The 16,142-nt window shown below is 46.5% G+C and overlaps 1 protein-coding gene and 1 pseudogene across 2 annotated transcripts in view; one reads left to right on the top strand and one right to left on the bottom strand.

Moving 5' to 3' along the window:
- mei-P26 (meiotic P26) overlaps positions 1-16,142 on the bottom strand; it is a 53,452-nt gene that overhangs the window by 11,758 nt on the left and 25,552 nt on the right. The window contains exons 8-10 of one of the 2 annotated variants that reach the window (XM_065426875.2): positions 13,827-13,923; positions 3,091-3,286; positions 1,206-1,511 (exon numbers count right to left, since the gene is read on the bottom strand). In XM_065426875.2, coding sequence (XP_065282947.1) covers positions 1,206-1,511; positions 3,091-3,286; positions 13,827-13,923 — 599 coding nt within the window. The remainder of the gene's footprint in view (positions 1-1,205; positions 1,512-3,090; positions 3,287-13,826; positions 13,924-16,142) is intronic. The other variant, XM_065426876.2, reaches the window with a different exon arrangement.
- LOC139057075 (uncharacterized) lies at positions 5,919-8,922 on the top strand (annotated as a pseudogene).

The raw sequence follows: 16,142 nt of genomic DNA, 5'->3' as shown, positions 1-16,142 counted from the left end.
TCGTGAGTACATTGCGTGCATTGAAACAGTTTCTTCCGTATTAGTGATGAATAATATCGTTAATATCGGCAAGTTTGCGGCAATAACGTAGCCATGTCCACTTTGAGGGGACAGAAATAGGTGGGCGCGCTTAGCTGCCAGTGACAGAAACACATGACGGGCATGCTGCGGAAACTGCGGCATCTGTCTTCACTACTTTCCGCTAAGGGTGGGCGAATATCTTAGCTGTGTTACAAGCGTCGGCGTATGAATAGGGTACACTTTTAACGTATCAGAGTAAACGTGGCTACTATCATTGCCGCGCGCGATTTGTTGCGTGCTCACGAGTGCAAAAGCAGATGAAAATAATCGAAATGCGCCTTTATTGTTTTTGTTGACATCAGCCATTATAAAGCCAACCCATAATAAAGGCAAGTTTGGTTGTACCTCATTTTGTCATGGAAGTGCGGAAAGTGATGAAAGTAATGAAATGAGGCATCTACTTAAGAATGTTTAGTGCGTGCAGGCCGCTTGGCTTGTCTTGAAGAGTCGTTCGCGTAGCATTCGACAGGTGGTAAGCGCGATCATTATTCGCTAGACTTAGCACACGACATATGGCTGCGGCAAGTTCGGGGTGCGATCATTACACGGGAAATAAAAAAAATCGAATTTTGACGACAAATTTTAGGGGTGCGATCATTACGCGAGTGCGATCATTATGCGAGTAAATACGGTACTTTTTCTGTTGTTCTTTTTCGTGACCGCAGTGTGGCAATGTTACCAACCACCGAATAAAGAAGCAAGAAATGTGAGCTTTCAAATGATATAAAAATGGCGCTGGCAGAGTGCGTAGTTATCGTGTTATGCACAACGAAAATCGGGTGAGATTTGTCCCCAACTTAAAGGGCAGTGCTTGCAGATTCGCATCTTTAGATCACGGTAACTGAAGAACTATGTGGTATGTTGTAACCAAATTTCAGAGATATGCGCGGAGATGCGTCAGGAACGTGGAAAATAAACATTGAAAATTCGAATTTTGGGCCGATTTTCGGTCCCAAAGACCCGGGTCTACCCTTAACAATGCTAAACTCAAGCATTTCAAAATATCAAGCATTCACAGAAAAAGAAAGGAAGAAGGGGACAATGAGCAAGAGTACTTTGTCTTAGTTAAGCTTCCCATGCGGCGACAGCACAGTGCCGACAAGCATGGTAATGAAAAAGCCCACCTTGAAATCACAGATGTAGTACTCTCGGCCGCTGATGGCAATGTCCGAGGGCTCCCTCATGTACTCGCTGCAGTCGAACCAGAGCAGAAGCTCGCCTGCCTCTGAAATGACGAAGACGGTCGGCGACACGCTGTCCACAGCGACTATCTTATTCTCAGAAGTGATGGCTAGGCCTGCTACAATGTCGATGTAGCGAATTGCAATCTTCTTGATAAAGTGGCCACCCTTGGTGAAGATCTGCATACGTGACCGCTCGTTCCCTCGATCGCAAATGACATACTTGCCGCTGCTCTTGATAACAGCCACCTACGCAAGGACAAAGGTGTTCAGACCTCATTACAAAGCAGGACGTGCAAGCCATGCACAGCATAGGCAGCATTCAGCCTTAAAATCATCTATCCACCTGTTAATTTGTTTCAAATCCTAATGTCATGCCCTTTAGTCAACAGTTACTTTTAAATTCAGCTATTTGGTAGCAATGCAAGAATCCTGTACATCAAGTCAGCAAGACGTTCTGTGAAAATGTAAAAAGGAAGTACAGTCCATGCCCGTAACAACGGATCCGCCTACAACATACTTTCAGATATAACAGACCATTCTTCTCAGTTTGGTCTGCCTATATTATATATCCACGCAACAAATTTCGCTTTAACGGACCCAGCTATAATGGAATATTGGCTACAATTGACAAATCTTATGGTAAATTTTGTCTAGATGGTGTAAATAAAATGCACGTTGCTGTGGTGATGCGTGCATGCAGCAGTGCACTACAGTCAAACCCACTTGCAAGGATACCGGTTTTAACAATACATAGGTTATAACAATGAGAAGTTGCTGCACCTTCAACTTCTGCATATATTCTGTGGCGAAATAACCCTCTTACTACAATGCCCCCACGCCACACTGTCAACGATGATGATGAAGTCTGGCTACTGGATGTCAGTGCCGAAAAGTAATGGAATGTGAAATCCTTGAATAGAAAAAAAGAAAAAGAAAAATTCAAGCCATTGCACCCTGCCGTGTGCTAGTCCTTCTCAGCATTGCCAGCCTCTCTTCTGTTGCCCCGCCACCTCTTCAAACGCGTGAGCCCGATTTACAGATGCCACTGCCACCAAACCTCCCAGAAAACAAGCGCTTCTCTGGCACCATCTAGTAGCTACCGTCGCCGCACTACGCTTTTCTTTTCTCACTTTCGCCATGCTCTCCTCCGCTTTCGGCCTAAAGGTTCCGCAGCACCCTCCTCCTCGCTTTCCTCCAAGCACCTCTTCTCTCTCACCAAATTTTTCATGCCTCCACTATATGTGGCATTCGCTCTCATCTTTTTAGCTGTGCTCGTTCGCTCAGTTACAAAGCGAACGCCGATGCTCACCACAGGAACAGGCTCCCAAGAGCTGCGCTCTGAAACAAACTGTAGCTTATTTTTGTGTCCCCAGCGGCAGCAATGTGCTTGGTCGGGCGGCTGGCATGGCGAGAAGCTGGCCAAACGGTTCCCCTCTGTTGTGACAGCTGTTAATCTTGCCACTGTGCGAGTGTTTACAAGCTCTGGTGCAGGGAAACTGGCCACATTTCCACAACCAGCGTCCGGAAAACGGCGGAGAGGAAAACACCATGCCGCGGGGTTGTATGTTTACTGCGTAAACCCGTTTATTTATTATTTATTTTATTTCGATGTTTTCATCATTTTTGTTATTTCCTTCAGTTAGGACAGTGGCTAATGTGATGTTTCACCATTTTGCAACATACCGCAGCAGCCACGATTTTGTATAGAACAGACTTCAAACATAACGGACTTTTCTCGTTGGACTGTTTGTCCATTGCAAATAGTGTCAACTGCACCTCGCTTGCTAACAGAAAAGAGTTTCAAAAATAATTATAAAAGCATCACCTTTCGGGGATACCACAGCTGTCCTTCCTCCTTTCCAGCCACTCCAAAGGTGTACTTAAACTCCCCAGACTTGTCAAACACCTGGATGCGATGATTGTTAGTGTCAGCCACGATGATCTCTTCGTCTAGGCCCAAGCAGAAGCCATGGGGCGAGCTGAACTGGCCCTTGCTCGGGCCCAATTGGCCAAATTTGCACCTGTTCGAATGGAAGAAAGCCAGAGATCATCATTCTAACACCAGTCACAGCTTTCCTTTCAGGCTACAGCATGTACTGCAAAAACTCAATTCGGGTGTACAAGTCACACCTAAACAAACAGCAAGTTTCAAAATTCAGCTGTCAAAGCAAAGCCCTCAATGTAAGCACTCAATGTAAGCACTGCGCACTCAAAATGGGAAACTTCATGTTCAACACAACCAAGGAACTACTGGACTGTGTTCTGGGCCTACAGGGTTACAATAGTAGCTAGCATCCACGCACCCCGGCTTCAAGCTGCAGCCAAGCTGCACCGCCATTACTACAGCGCATGTGTGCGAAGTGAGTGTGATTTCTTGCATGATCCGCAGCAATTTTCCGAGCTTGAGGGTCTGCACAATTCTTTATCTTGTTCTGGGCAATAAATGGTTAAGGAAACATTTCAGCAGTACAGCAAAACCTTGTAAAACCGTACCCACTTAAACAGTACTTTCTTTTTAAATGTATTAAAGTCAAATCCCCGACTCAGCAGCCATTGAACATGATGCGTTTTGTATCCGCATAAACTGTACCAACTTATTGCGTACGTATCATTTAACACATAGTGTTTCTACATTTCATTGTGCAATCATGGCAGCGCATTGTCCCCATCGGGCGGCCCGGCAGGACAACAAACCTCAGAAGTCAGAACAATGGCCTCCAAGCGCCCTGTGCATTTACGCGTGAAGTCGCATCAACATCATTTCGGCGCCGTGCCAGAGAGCGTTGTGACGTCGTGCAAGCTAGGACTCGTGTCATGTCGAAGCTCGGATAAAAAACACTGGGTGCTCAGCATAGAATAAAAATTGGACATTGTTCATGCTATCGAACGTGGCACAAAGAAGTCGGCGATGGCACGCGACAGGGATCTACCATTGGCTACGGTGTGTCGCATTCAAAATGCGAAGAAGTTGCTCAGCAGCGCTGCTGCGACCGCAAGGAGATGTCGGCTACCAGGTTTGACTTTTTTCCCCCGGCACCCGAAGCGGCTGCGGCAGCGCGGGAGAGGCATAAATCACTCATGATTGGATGGCTCGCGAGAGCTTTCAAGTTTCCCACGGCTGAGACGCGAAGCTGAGATTTGGCAAAGCACATGCTGCTCAAGGACACGGGAGAGCCCGGGACTCCCATTGGCTGCTGCGTGCGATGACGTAGTGGTCTCCTGCACAATGCATCCGGCCGTTGTCTGCTTCAGCTCCTCCATCGCTGGCATCCTTTGTGTATTCCGCTTGCCATCGTCTATCTTTGCAGCCCTTCGCATATTCTCCAAGTTTCTACAGTCTTTAAGGGGGGACACCCCACTTAAATTTTCATTTTTTATTTGTGGCCACAATTTGATAAAACTTCCATCACTTATGTATTTTGACATGCTGATTTCAAATATTCAATTGGTTTTCCCATGCAACAAGTACTTTTCAAAATATAAGCAATTCATATTTTTTTCTATGAACTAATTGGGAGGCAAGTTCTCTCTACAATGCTGGCTGTTAATGAAGGAGACTGGCACATCAAAATGATGTTGAATGATCAGAGGTTGCAGTGCTACAAGAATGAATATTATAAACTGATTTATGCCGAAGTTCCAGCACGTCAAACTTTTGTAAGCAGAAGGCATTAGTGAAACCCTGGAGAAATTATTACTTTTTCAAAATTTCTGTAATGATATTTGTTCATATTTTAGGCCTACTTCACTCCCAATTTGTCCACCTTTCTGATGAAAAAAGAATTATTGCAATAAGATGAGTAGAACCAGAGATATCGTCACTCCAAAACTACACTACCATCAAAAATGTCGTTTTGAGAAAACGAGAAAAAACATTTCAGGACATGTTCATGGTGATTACGGCAAATGCTTGAATATTAAATTGATCAAGGATGATACAGGGGTCCAACCAGGCAAGAATGAAACTTTTGCTTCTTTAGGGGGGACACTAATTCAAATAATGTTCATGATGTTTTCCATCAATGTTCATGAAACTTTCCATTCTTGTTAAGACTTTTGTGCTGATTTCAAATATAATTATTTTTCCAATAGGCCATTTAGTTCTGAAGATAAATGAAATTCATTGTTCATAATTTGCAGACACAATAGGGGAAAAAAATGTGCTACGATATTCGTATTGGCACATGCCTGGGTACTAGAAAACATAAGGAACATAATGGTAGGAATACTATTTTGATATATCAAATATTAGTAATTTTATAGCAATTCAATCTTTACTGTTCGAATTGTGGCTACCCTACTGTCTGATCTAAAGCAGAATTGAAAAAATTTAAAGCATAAATTCCAAAATCTGACCCTACATTGTGTACAAGTGAAAAGTCGATGTTTTGAGAAAACGAGAAAAAAGGAATGCATTCACTTTTAATCAAAAGTACAGAAATAATTTTGCATTATTTTACAGTGAAAGTGGCTAAAAGCCACAAGGAATGTAGTCGCTCTAACCACGGCCATCCAAATGCGGCAAAAACATCGTTTAGCGCCGTTCGCCGATTCCCGGTGGCTTGCATCGCGCGCGCGGCAAGGTTGTTCACGCGGGTCGAGCTCCATGCCGACGCGATATCGCCGCAACACGCGCACGTGATAACGATCTTTATGGCGAGGCCAGATTACCGTTCGCTTCTGCCTACTGCGACGCTGCCGCCGCACACCTTGCACTTGACATCAGTCCGTTCACGGAGTCCTACTGAGGAAAGCGAAGCCTGCCTCGGCGTCGACTGGCGCGGCTGCAACGCCGTCGGCGCGAGTGAGCAAATCCAACACCCGCTTTGTTGCTGGCGTTGACGCAAGAAGTCAAAGTTTTTTTGAGCATTCATCTCCCTCTGCAACAAATCCGCACGCTGCAACATTGCAGTGTCACGCCGAACATAGCCGCCGTCCGTAACGATTTCGCTCATTTGTGAGCTGGCTAGGCCTACTTCGGCATCGTCCGCGGTTTCGGCATCATTTGCGGTTGGCGGCGAGCTACTCTCGATGCTTTCAGAAGGAATGGAGCGCTTTTGAAAGTTATAAAGCTGATCGCTTATTCTTTTTGCCGAACTTGTGCCTCGTGGCGAACTTTCCCGGTGGATCGGATATCGTTGGGCATGCGCCACCAACCTACGAGACGCGCAGTCGCGTCGCCTGCGGAGTGGAGCAGACGATGGGAACCTCGCGCAGCCAACCACAGCACGCGTTTTTGGTCACGTGCGCTAGTCAACGAATCGGATAGCGCGTTCGGGCTTTTTTCCTCCCCGGATTTCGACGTCACTGGCGTACCGACGGAGTCACTTTTGGCGGGAAATTAAAGAAGGAAGGCTCCTCTTTCCAACGAGACCAAGATGGCTGCGATCGCGCGCATAGAAAAAGAGCTACGCGCCGCGATAAAATGGGCTATTTTTGCGCGGAATTCAGCTCACAGTGATGTTATAAATTGATATTGCGAACGAAATACTCTTCCCCGAGATTCGAAACTTGGTGAATTAAAGGAATATTAGCTGTAGATATCGAAAATTTCGTTTTCAAAAATTCGATTTTTTCTCGATTTTTTCGCCGCAAAGAGCCGTGTCCCCCCTTAAGAGACCGTCGTTGCATTCAGCCTGCCAATTGTTGTGCGGTTGGCCACAATGCACCCAAAGAAACTCAATACGCTACATGCGTTCGGGGCAGGGAAGCGTTCTATGAAGCTCGCCCGCATGGCGAAGCACGTTGCTCGCCCGTGCACTGACGGTGATCGCACTGCACCGATGGTTCCTGTGGGGCAGCTTCTACTTCATCTACGCAAGAGCGTGGTTGCGTCGACACTTCTAGCAACGAGACTCCTGCTCCACCGGTGCAAGAATTTGTCGGGACAAGTGCGCCTGGTGTCTCGTGCTCATCGACAGCAGCTTCCACATCCTCTCTTTCATCTGCCTCAGACAGTACGATCGCGTCGTCCACTGTGCACTTGAAAAAACCTTTCCTGACGTGAGAGGAGAAAGACACGGCAGATAAAAAATGTGCTACTGTGCAACAAGAGCTTGGTGCTATGTCAGCGACGCAGTGAAAATTTCAAGCAATGGAGCGTAATTTTGAAGCTGCCACTGCTACAAGTGAAGGCGAAAAATTTCTCCTTGTCTAGATGAGTGCACTAGGCGACCTGCTATCCAGGACCCCGTGCTAGCGGTGTTTCGTAACTGGGATGAAGGTTCAAGGAGGCACCTAACTTGATCTTGCAACAAAGCTTGAGCAATGTTTACATTGTGGAGTAGTTGCAAGCTTGTGGAGTTCCGCCGGTCAGGATGACTCAATGGCCTTTGACGTGAATATAAGAGCCATTGTGGCAACAAAACAGATAGGGAAGGGACAAACAGCCCTCAATGACTTTTGGGCAGTGATGAACGTGTCCCATCGTGGCCTGCATCATAAAAATTTTCACAAGCACTTGGAGAAATTCAGGGAACCGCAGGCACACTGCATAGACAAGTTCTATGCAGAATCTGCTTCTACTGTGAAAACCACCTCCAATGAAATGGATCCATATTTAAGCAGGGATATCACAGTAAACTTTGATGGAACATGGCACAAGCGTGGCCACACGTCCAATATTGGAGTTGGTGCAATAATTGAATATCATACGGGCCTCACCTTCGATGCCATTGCTTTATCGAACCAATGCCTTGCTTGCCAAGTAGGACCAATGCCTGGAGACCCAGGCTATGCAAGCTGGCAGGAGGATCATGTGTGCCAGAAAAACACTGACTCTAAGTCTGGGAGGATGGAGGTTGAGGCCACGGTCATCCTTTTCCCACACTCGGTGCCAAAGCACAACCTCTATTCCACAACGCTCGTGTCTGACGGAGATAGTGCCACCTTCTCTAACCTTGCGCAATAAATGTTTGTGGATTGGTTCCCATTTCGAAAGAGGAATGCCTGAACCACGTCCAGAAGAGGATGGGGACAGCACTGCCCAACCTTGTACAGAAAAGTGACAAGGCTTTATGAGGGAAGGGCAGGCTGACAAAGGCCCTCATCGACAAGTTGATCGACTATTATGGCTGGGCCCTACGGAACAATTCCAACGATGTGGCTGCAACGCTGCGTGCAGTGATGGCATAGTACCACCACGTGGACATCGACGCACGAGGATCCTCACCAAAACTTGTTCCCTGAGGGTGCAGACTCGTGGTGTTGTCATAACGCCAGAAAGAGTTATGATGTGCCACTTCCGAAGCATCGGTACTATCTTCCAGGCTATGTTGCAGAAGCACTGCTACCTGTTTATGATTGTCTCTCAAAGGCTTCTCTTCTGCAACGCTGCCTGGGAGCAAAGACGCAGAATGCATCAGAATCATTTCACTTTGTGCTGTGGTCCCTGATGCCCAAAGAGCAGCATGCATCGATGATTGCTGTGGAGACAGCGCTGCATGAGGCAGTTTTAAGATATAATGCTGGCTGCCACAGGGCCACCCAAGAGCTATGTTTATCAGTGGGGCTAACACCTGGCCATCTGGCCGTTCAACGGGCAGCCAAGAGGGATTCTCTGCGCTTGAAAAAGGCCAACAAGCGATCACAAGAGAAGGTGGGAAGGCGGAAAAAGAAGAGAGTGCCTAAGGACATCTCCAGTTACGCTGCAGGGTGACTTTAGACCTATATATGTGCTCAAAACTTTCAAAGCTCATTCTCACAAAATGCCTTTTTTGGCTGGTGAGGCTGTTTGTTCCAGTCATGTCTCTGTAACTGCTCATCAGATTTCCAGAAGTTTTTTTTATTTTGCATCTGAATAAATGTCTGAGAGCAAAGCAAGCCCTTTATATATTATATTATATTATATTATATATATATATATACAGTGAAAGCTCGTTAATTCGAACTTCAATACAGTCGCCGACCGATTTTCCGGACTCCAAAAATTCTGACATGCCCGATTATTCGATCAGCTTCGCGGCACCGCCATTCTCCCCATAGACCATAATTTTTAACAACTGCCGAAAGTTCGGACACCTTGCAACCTCTCGTCCGATTTTTCGGACACTCCTTGAGCCAACTCGGTCGAGAGCACCATGCACCGACTCTGACCGGTGCATGGTTCGACTCGCTGAACGCCATTTTTGTTTTGAACGGAGCTTCCTTGCTGCCCCACGAAGTGGCACTACTGGAAATCCCCGCTCATCATCATCGTTTCTGCTTGGTTCGATAGAGTGGCTCTGCAGCAGTTCCGGTTTCAGCTTAGTAAGCCATGCCAAGACAATCCAGCAGCTGATTTGTTTGTTAGCGCAAAACGCTGTGAGGGCTGCGAGGGCGGCGTTTTTCGTTTGAGCGACTGGTGTCGGCCCGGTGGTGTTTGCTTTGTGTGCTGTGTCGAGGTTTCGGTAATCCAACGCGGCATACGTAAACATCGCGTCAAGTGTCTAATGGCGCCGACAGTGCCCGCGCAGACTTCGCTGAGGAATGCTGGCAAGCGGGTGCCAGGAGGCCTAAGATTTGTCGCCTTCTGATGTGCTCCCTACTGACGCACAAAATGTTCTGCCGAGACCTGCGCAGTGGTTGCATTGCGATTCCGGACACCGTCTCATTTGACAGTTTCATAGGTACTGACACTGCTGTATTGACATGCGCAGAACTCGACGACGGCAAGATCATTCGTCAGGTTTCTGCTGCACCGCCGGACGATGACTGAGTCGGAAGATGACGCACCATGTGCTACGCTGCTGTCGCATGCGGAGCATGTACAAGCAGTGACTGAGTTTTCCGCCGCTAATAGTGACCGTACGACCCCCTCCGAGATTCAGGCTTATCTGATTGCGCGTAAACGGAACAGCGTGCAACGGCGCATTCACGATTTCTTCCAAGCCTACTGCCGAGCCCGAATAAGTGCGTGGAGATAAAGGATTTCATTTTTTTTTTCTTAATCTGCTTTTTCGAACACCTGTTTATTCGGACATTTTCGCAGTCCCTGTGAGGTCCGAATAAACGGTCGGCGACTGTAGTTCGAATTTATGGATAATTCGAACTGTACGATTTGGTCCGGCCAAGCTCCACAGAAGTCTATGTATAAAAAAGTCCGTTAATTCGAACGCGAGAAGGTTCCCTCACGGATAATTCGAACTACGCTCGCCAGAAAAACACGCCTACTCCCTACACACAAGCCTGTATTGCCTCCGAAACGGAGAGAACGGCGACAGAAGGCAAAATCGGAAAAAATTCTAACCGACGCGGGGTAAGCCAGAAGGCAGCGGCGGCTGCCGCCTCTCCGTTCTACGTAACCTCCGAGACTTCTTGCCCGTTGCGCATCTCGGAGGCATTACAAATCTTGTACAGCTGCTAATGTTGTGCGGAGATGGCACGGCAAGCGCCAAAACAAAGCGAATCAAGTACGTCGCAGCTGCGCCTGCAATCAAGAACCAACGAATAAGGGCCTTCGCAACCTTCACATGTTCAGCGTCTTTGTCTCGGCAGTCTTCGTCGGTTGTGCACCTCTGTTTTCAGATTAGGAGGTATCGGTCATCGCGATTCATTGTGATGGTGTTAAGCCTCGGCTAACGTTCGTTTCGGTGGACATCGCTGGTGGGGCTCAGTCGGACCCAGAGCTTCGACTTGAAGATGGCGTGTGCCCGCAGCAAACGCCATCACTTTCCGACATGCCCTACTGCTTCCAAATCGCAGTGTACTGTTGCTTTCCTTCACTTTCGTTAGTTCGAACTTTCGTTAACTCGAACTCAAGCGGCTTCCCCTTGCGGTTCGAATTAACGAGCTTTTACTGTGTGTGTATATATATATATATATATATATATATATATATTGCCTGTGATTTGTCATATTTAATCAAAATTTGATTGATAAAATCTTGATCACCAACACTAAATTCAGTGGTCTGCTAAAATTTTTCAGCAAGGAAATGTAAAAAAAGGGCCGTCTTGCCCTGAGGTATCTATCTGGGAATCATCATAGCGAATTTCACAGTTGCAGCACCTTTTGAACATTCTCCAGGTCTGGAATGAGAGAACCATGCACACCATTCTGACATAATGCTGCAATTTGAGAACCAGTGAACATAACTGCATGAAATTTTGTAGTTCTACTAATGCTTTTGCTACGAGTCTATTCTGAAAATTTCGTTAAGATATTTCAATAAACAAAAACGATAGTACCTGTTAGCTTTCACTATAATAGCCTTTCAGACGAACAATTTATTGCAGCCCCCTGAAGTTCGTTATATCACGATTTCACTGTACAGTCGCCGACCGTTTATTCGGACCTCACGGGGACTGCGAAAATGTCCGAATAAACAGGTGTCTGAAAAAGCAGATTAAGAAAAAAAAATGAAATCCCTTATTTCCACGCACTTATTCGGGCTCGGCAGTAGGCTCGAAGAAATCGTGAATGCGCCGTTGCACGCCGTTTTTTCCGTTTACGCGCAATCAGATAAGCCTGATCTCGGAGAGGGTCGTACGATCACTATAGGTGGCTGAAAGCACAGTCACTGCTTGTACACGCTCCGCATGCGACGGCAGCGTAGCACATGGTGCGTAATCTTCCGACTCAAGAGTCATCGTCCAGCGGTGCAGCAGAAATTTGACGAATGATCTCGCCGTCGTCGAGTTCTGCGCACGTCAGTACAGCAGTGTCGGCACCTGTGAAACTGTCAAATGAGACGGTGTCCGGAGTCGCAATGCAACCACTGCGCAGGTCTCGGCAGAACATTTTCCGCGTCAGTAGGGAGCACATCGGAAGGTGACAAATTTTAGGCCTCCCGGCACCCGCCTGCCGGCATTCCCCAGCGCAGTCTGCGCGGGCACTGTCGGCGCCATTAGACACTTGACGCGATGTTTCCGTATGTCGCGTTGGATCACCGAAACCTCGACACAGCGCACAAAGCAAACACCACCGTGCCGACACCAGTCGCACAAACGAAAAACGCGGCCTGCTCGCAGCGTCGTGCGCGAAGAAACAAATCAGCTGCTGGATTGTCTTGACATGGCTTACTAAGCTGAAACCGGAACTGTTGTAGAGCCACTCTATCGAACCAGTAGAAACGATGATGATGAGCGGGGATTTCCAGTAGCGCCACTTCGTGGGGCAGCAAGGAGGCTCCGTTCAAAACAAAAATGGCGTTCAGCAAGTCGAACCATGCGCCCATCAGAGTCGGTGCATGGTGCTCTCGATCGAGTTGGCTCAAGGAGTGTCCGAAAAATCAGACGAGAGGTTGCAAGGTGTCCGAACTTTCGGCAGTTGTTATACATTATGGTGTATGGGGAGAATGGCGGTGCCGCGAAGCTGACCGAATAATCGGGCATGTCCAAATTTTTGGAGTCCGGAAAATCGGTCGGCGACTGTACTGTTCTTTCTCTCTCTTTTTTTTCCATGTCACATTTGGCATGTTGCCCTCATGCCAGTAAAATAAAAAGGTGTTATTGCTGATTGTGAGCAACTACGGGTGTGCTAAAGTGCAGATTATGAGAAGCTACTTCAAGAACACAAGCAACTATATATATAAGAAGGGACTTTGCCAGAGACTGCTTGGTCAAATGCTACCATTCCATGGAGACAAGAAGGCGCGGGAGCATATGCATCTTGTTCGTCAAAATTAGTTGAAGTAGTGGTCAATCGAGGGATTGCTTACTGGAAGAAGGTCCATTTTATGCATGAATGTCTCTCCCTACCATCTTTTCTTTTGCAATGCGATGCTAAAAAATAACGTTTCACCCACCTTTCACAATGACAGCTGAGCAATTTTTGTTCTTAGAGCCAAGTTATTCCACTTGGGACAGAAAATTATATAGCCCCAGCTGCCCTTCAGACCATTCTCTAACTTCCTTTTTCTTCAGTGTGATACTTTGTGTAACTTTCAAATAGGTTTTTACCAGTGCTTACACTGAGGGGTTTTTCAGCTGTGCCACTACACTACACGCATTGCTCAAGGACAAAGGTACTGAAGTTTCTCTGCGTTTCTCAAGTGCTGGGTGGGCTACTTTTACTCAAAATGTTTGGAAAAGGCCATAGGCCACGTCTTTCTCCATACTTTTACGGAATTCTATGTTTGGAAAAGGCCATAGCAAATAAAAAACAGGGCTGTCCAAAGCCACAGCCCCCTCACTGCACAACCTATTTTACTTTGGACAGCATGTTTTATTTAACCATTTCGTATGAACAGTGATTGCCACTTTAACTGCTGTTCTCTTGTGAAGCACGGTGCAGCTCTAATGAAGTGTGAAGCACATCTACATGCCAATTTTGCCTTCAATTCGGGCTTCATGATAAGGCAAAATCTGCCGTCAGTTACAGCTTTAGGCATTGGGCTTTGCAATGCAGCCCAAGGCAACAATTCTGTGTAACCTGTGCAGCACATATTATTATTTTAAATTTTTGGTGAAGGTTATTTGCACTAGAGAAAAACATCTTCAACATGTGCGTGTTCCAATGCATCTGTCTGTTTTCTTATCACAGCCTCAACTTTAGTTGAACAAACAGTTAGGCTATCAAGAGACATTTCATCTAACAGCACTGTGTTTGCACACCAAGCATATAAAACAGAATGGGACGCACACAAGTGACAGGTACCTTATCTGCATCGTGTTCAACTTCGTACTGGCACTACGTGGAGGAGGCACGTATCCAGATTGCACAGACAGTGATGGAGACACTGTAAGGAGAGCACTCGTCAACAAGAAAATCCACAACGCTCACTTCCTGCTTAATCACTCAAACATGTAAACCCCCATGAGTCAACTTATTAGTGGTAGGACAACTCTGCATCAGTTTTCAAGAAATTCAGGTATTGCACCAACCATTAAGAAGCTTTATGGCCCACTGACTTTCTTGCCTCCCCTAAAGCCGATTGTTCTCAAGGTTAAGGTGGTGGCACGGGACGGCTGCAAAATTCTACAGCCACATTCCGATACATTGAAGAGCAAATGCACATTGATGATGCAGCTAAAACCAATAGGGAAAACATGATTTGGGCAGGAAATGTCATGCTTACTCACAGGTAGAATCTCAGATAAAGAACTCATTCACACGGCCACCATCTATTCTGTACCATCATTGTGATGGGGAAATCATTGTGTCACGAGACTGGATAGAGCAGCATAAAAGCTTGCTACAGAGCCACACTCTTGGCTGAATTATTTTTCAGAGTTTGCTAAAACTAGGTTATCCAAGTCTAGTTTTGACAAATGAAGCAAAAAATGTTGCGCATATATATTCCTCAATTGGTGAAACAAATTTACATTTATGGAAGCTAACTTTATTAATACTCAATGCCTATCACCGTCACTGTCAAGACAGGTCTTTATAGCTGCCTATGAGTCATGAAATGTCACACTTCGTGCAGTTCATTGCATTCCAATATTTCACATACCTCAAACCACATACCGCATACCTAAATCTAATTGTAATGTGCAGGCAGTTTCTGGACCCACTGTCTTTAAAAAAACACCTTGCATGTCAGGCTTATGTGATTAGGTATTGAAACGAAACAGTAAATAACCTCTGCATAAGCATTTCACCGATTGTTTTACGTTTGTGCCTTTTCTATGAGGTCATTGTTGGCGAGGGCGCGTGGAACTGAAAGGGGGAACTTCAAGCTTTCGAACGATACCAAGATGGCGGCGCTCAGCGGCGGGAAATAGCTCCGTGAACTCCGGTGTTTCTGTGCAACATTGCAGTCGTTTCTCGCCACCCGCGCTGACAAAATAATGTTTTTCTGACACTTAGGGCGCATTTCGGGGCAAATCGTTTTGATAAGGTGTAGATTAGGCATTACAGATGCCGAAACAAGTAGTTCCGAAAAATACACATTTTTTTTTTCCTCGTGATTTTTAGTTTTAAAACCCGCGTCCCAACTTAAATTTTAGCTTTTCTCCCTGCACAGGTCCAGCGAAATACAACTGCCTAATGCGCAAAAGGAGCTTGCTGCATGGTCATGATTATGGGAGAAGTAGGTAGCACTCGGGAATTGTGTGAATAGGTAGTTTTTGATAACCTGTGGCTGTGTCAGCGTCTTAGAGCGAAAATAACACCACTGGCCTTATGTGCTGGTTGTCCATTTCTGAGTGAGAGAGAGAGAGAAAAACTGCTGTGAAAATTAACTACCGTATTTACACGATTGTAAGTCGACCCCTTTTTTAAAATTTGAAAGTCTGAAGTTGGGGGGTCGACTTACAATCGAAACCAAAACATGGCGCCGCCAAAAAAAAACGATACCAACGGGAGCTACAATGTAGTTACAATTTTATGGTTCCTCTATGGCCCTACCCGTATCTTTTCGCTATCCCGCGTGTTTGTTCGCTTTTCAGAAGGGTTTTTCAACATTTTTGAGAGTTTTACAGTGCATGCAACAATGATGGGTGAGGGGGTGTCGATAGTTGATGGAAGCGCCGCTGTTCCCATTTGCGGCGGCACCCTCAGAACGGCGGCGCTTGCGGGGAGCATCGGTAGTTCATGGAAGAGCAGACAGCGCTTGCGGGTTTCTCTTTTCTGTTAAAAGGCTAGACGCGTTCCACTTGACTGCCGGCTACGTGCTACTTCTATGCTTCCCCAGTAGTCATGAGTGCTCCAGGCCCACTAATCGTTCGGGACTCGTTCACAGCAGCGTTCACGAGGGCTGCCATCCTTTACGCCGAAGAAACAAATCGCTGCACAGCGGGCCGCAATTTCGATGTTTCTAAACGGGTGGTGCGAGAGTGGCGACTGCAGCGAAGCGAAATTTTCACCTGTGACGGCAAGTGAGAAATTTCCCACGTGCCGAAGTCTGGACGCTTTCCGGAGCTGTATGCTAAGCTCGCGGCGTACGTCGCTGAAATGCGTGATCGGTCCCTGCCAGTGAAGTGCGACGTGGTCATGAAACAAGCCCGGACCTTC

This window comes from Dermacentor albipictus, chromosome 3, assembly GCF_038994185.2.
Source record: "Dermacentor albipictus isolate Rhodes 1998 colony chromosome 3, USDA_Dalb.pri_finalv2, whole genome shotgun sequence".
NCBI lineage: Eukaryota > Metazoa > Arthropoda > Arachnida > Ixodida > Ixodidae > Dermacentor > Dermacentor albipictus.
The sequence above is the reverse complement of the archived record's forward strand: the minus strand, read 5'-3'. Positions and strand labels throughout refer to the sequence as shown.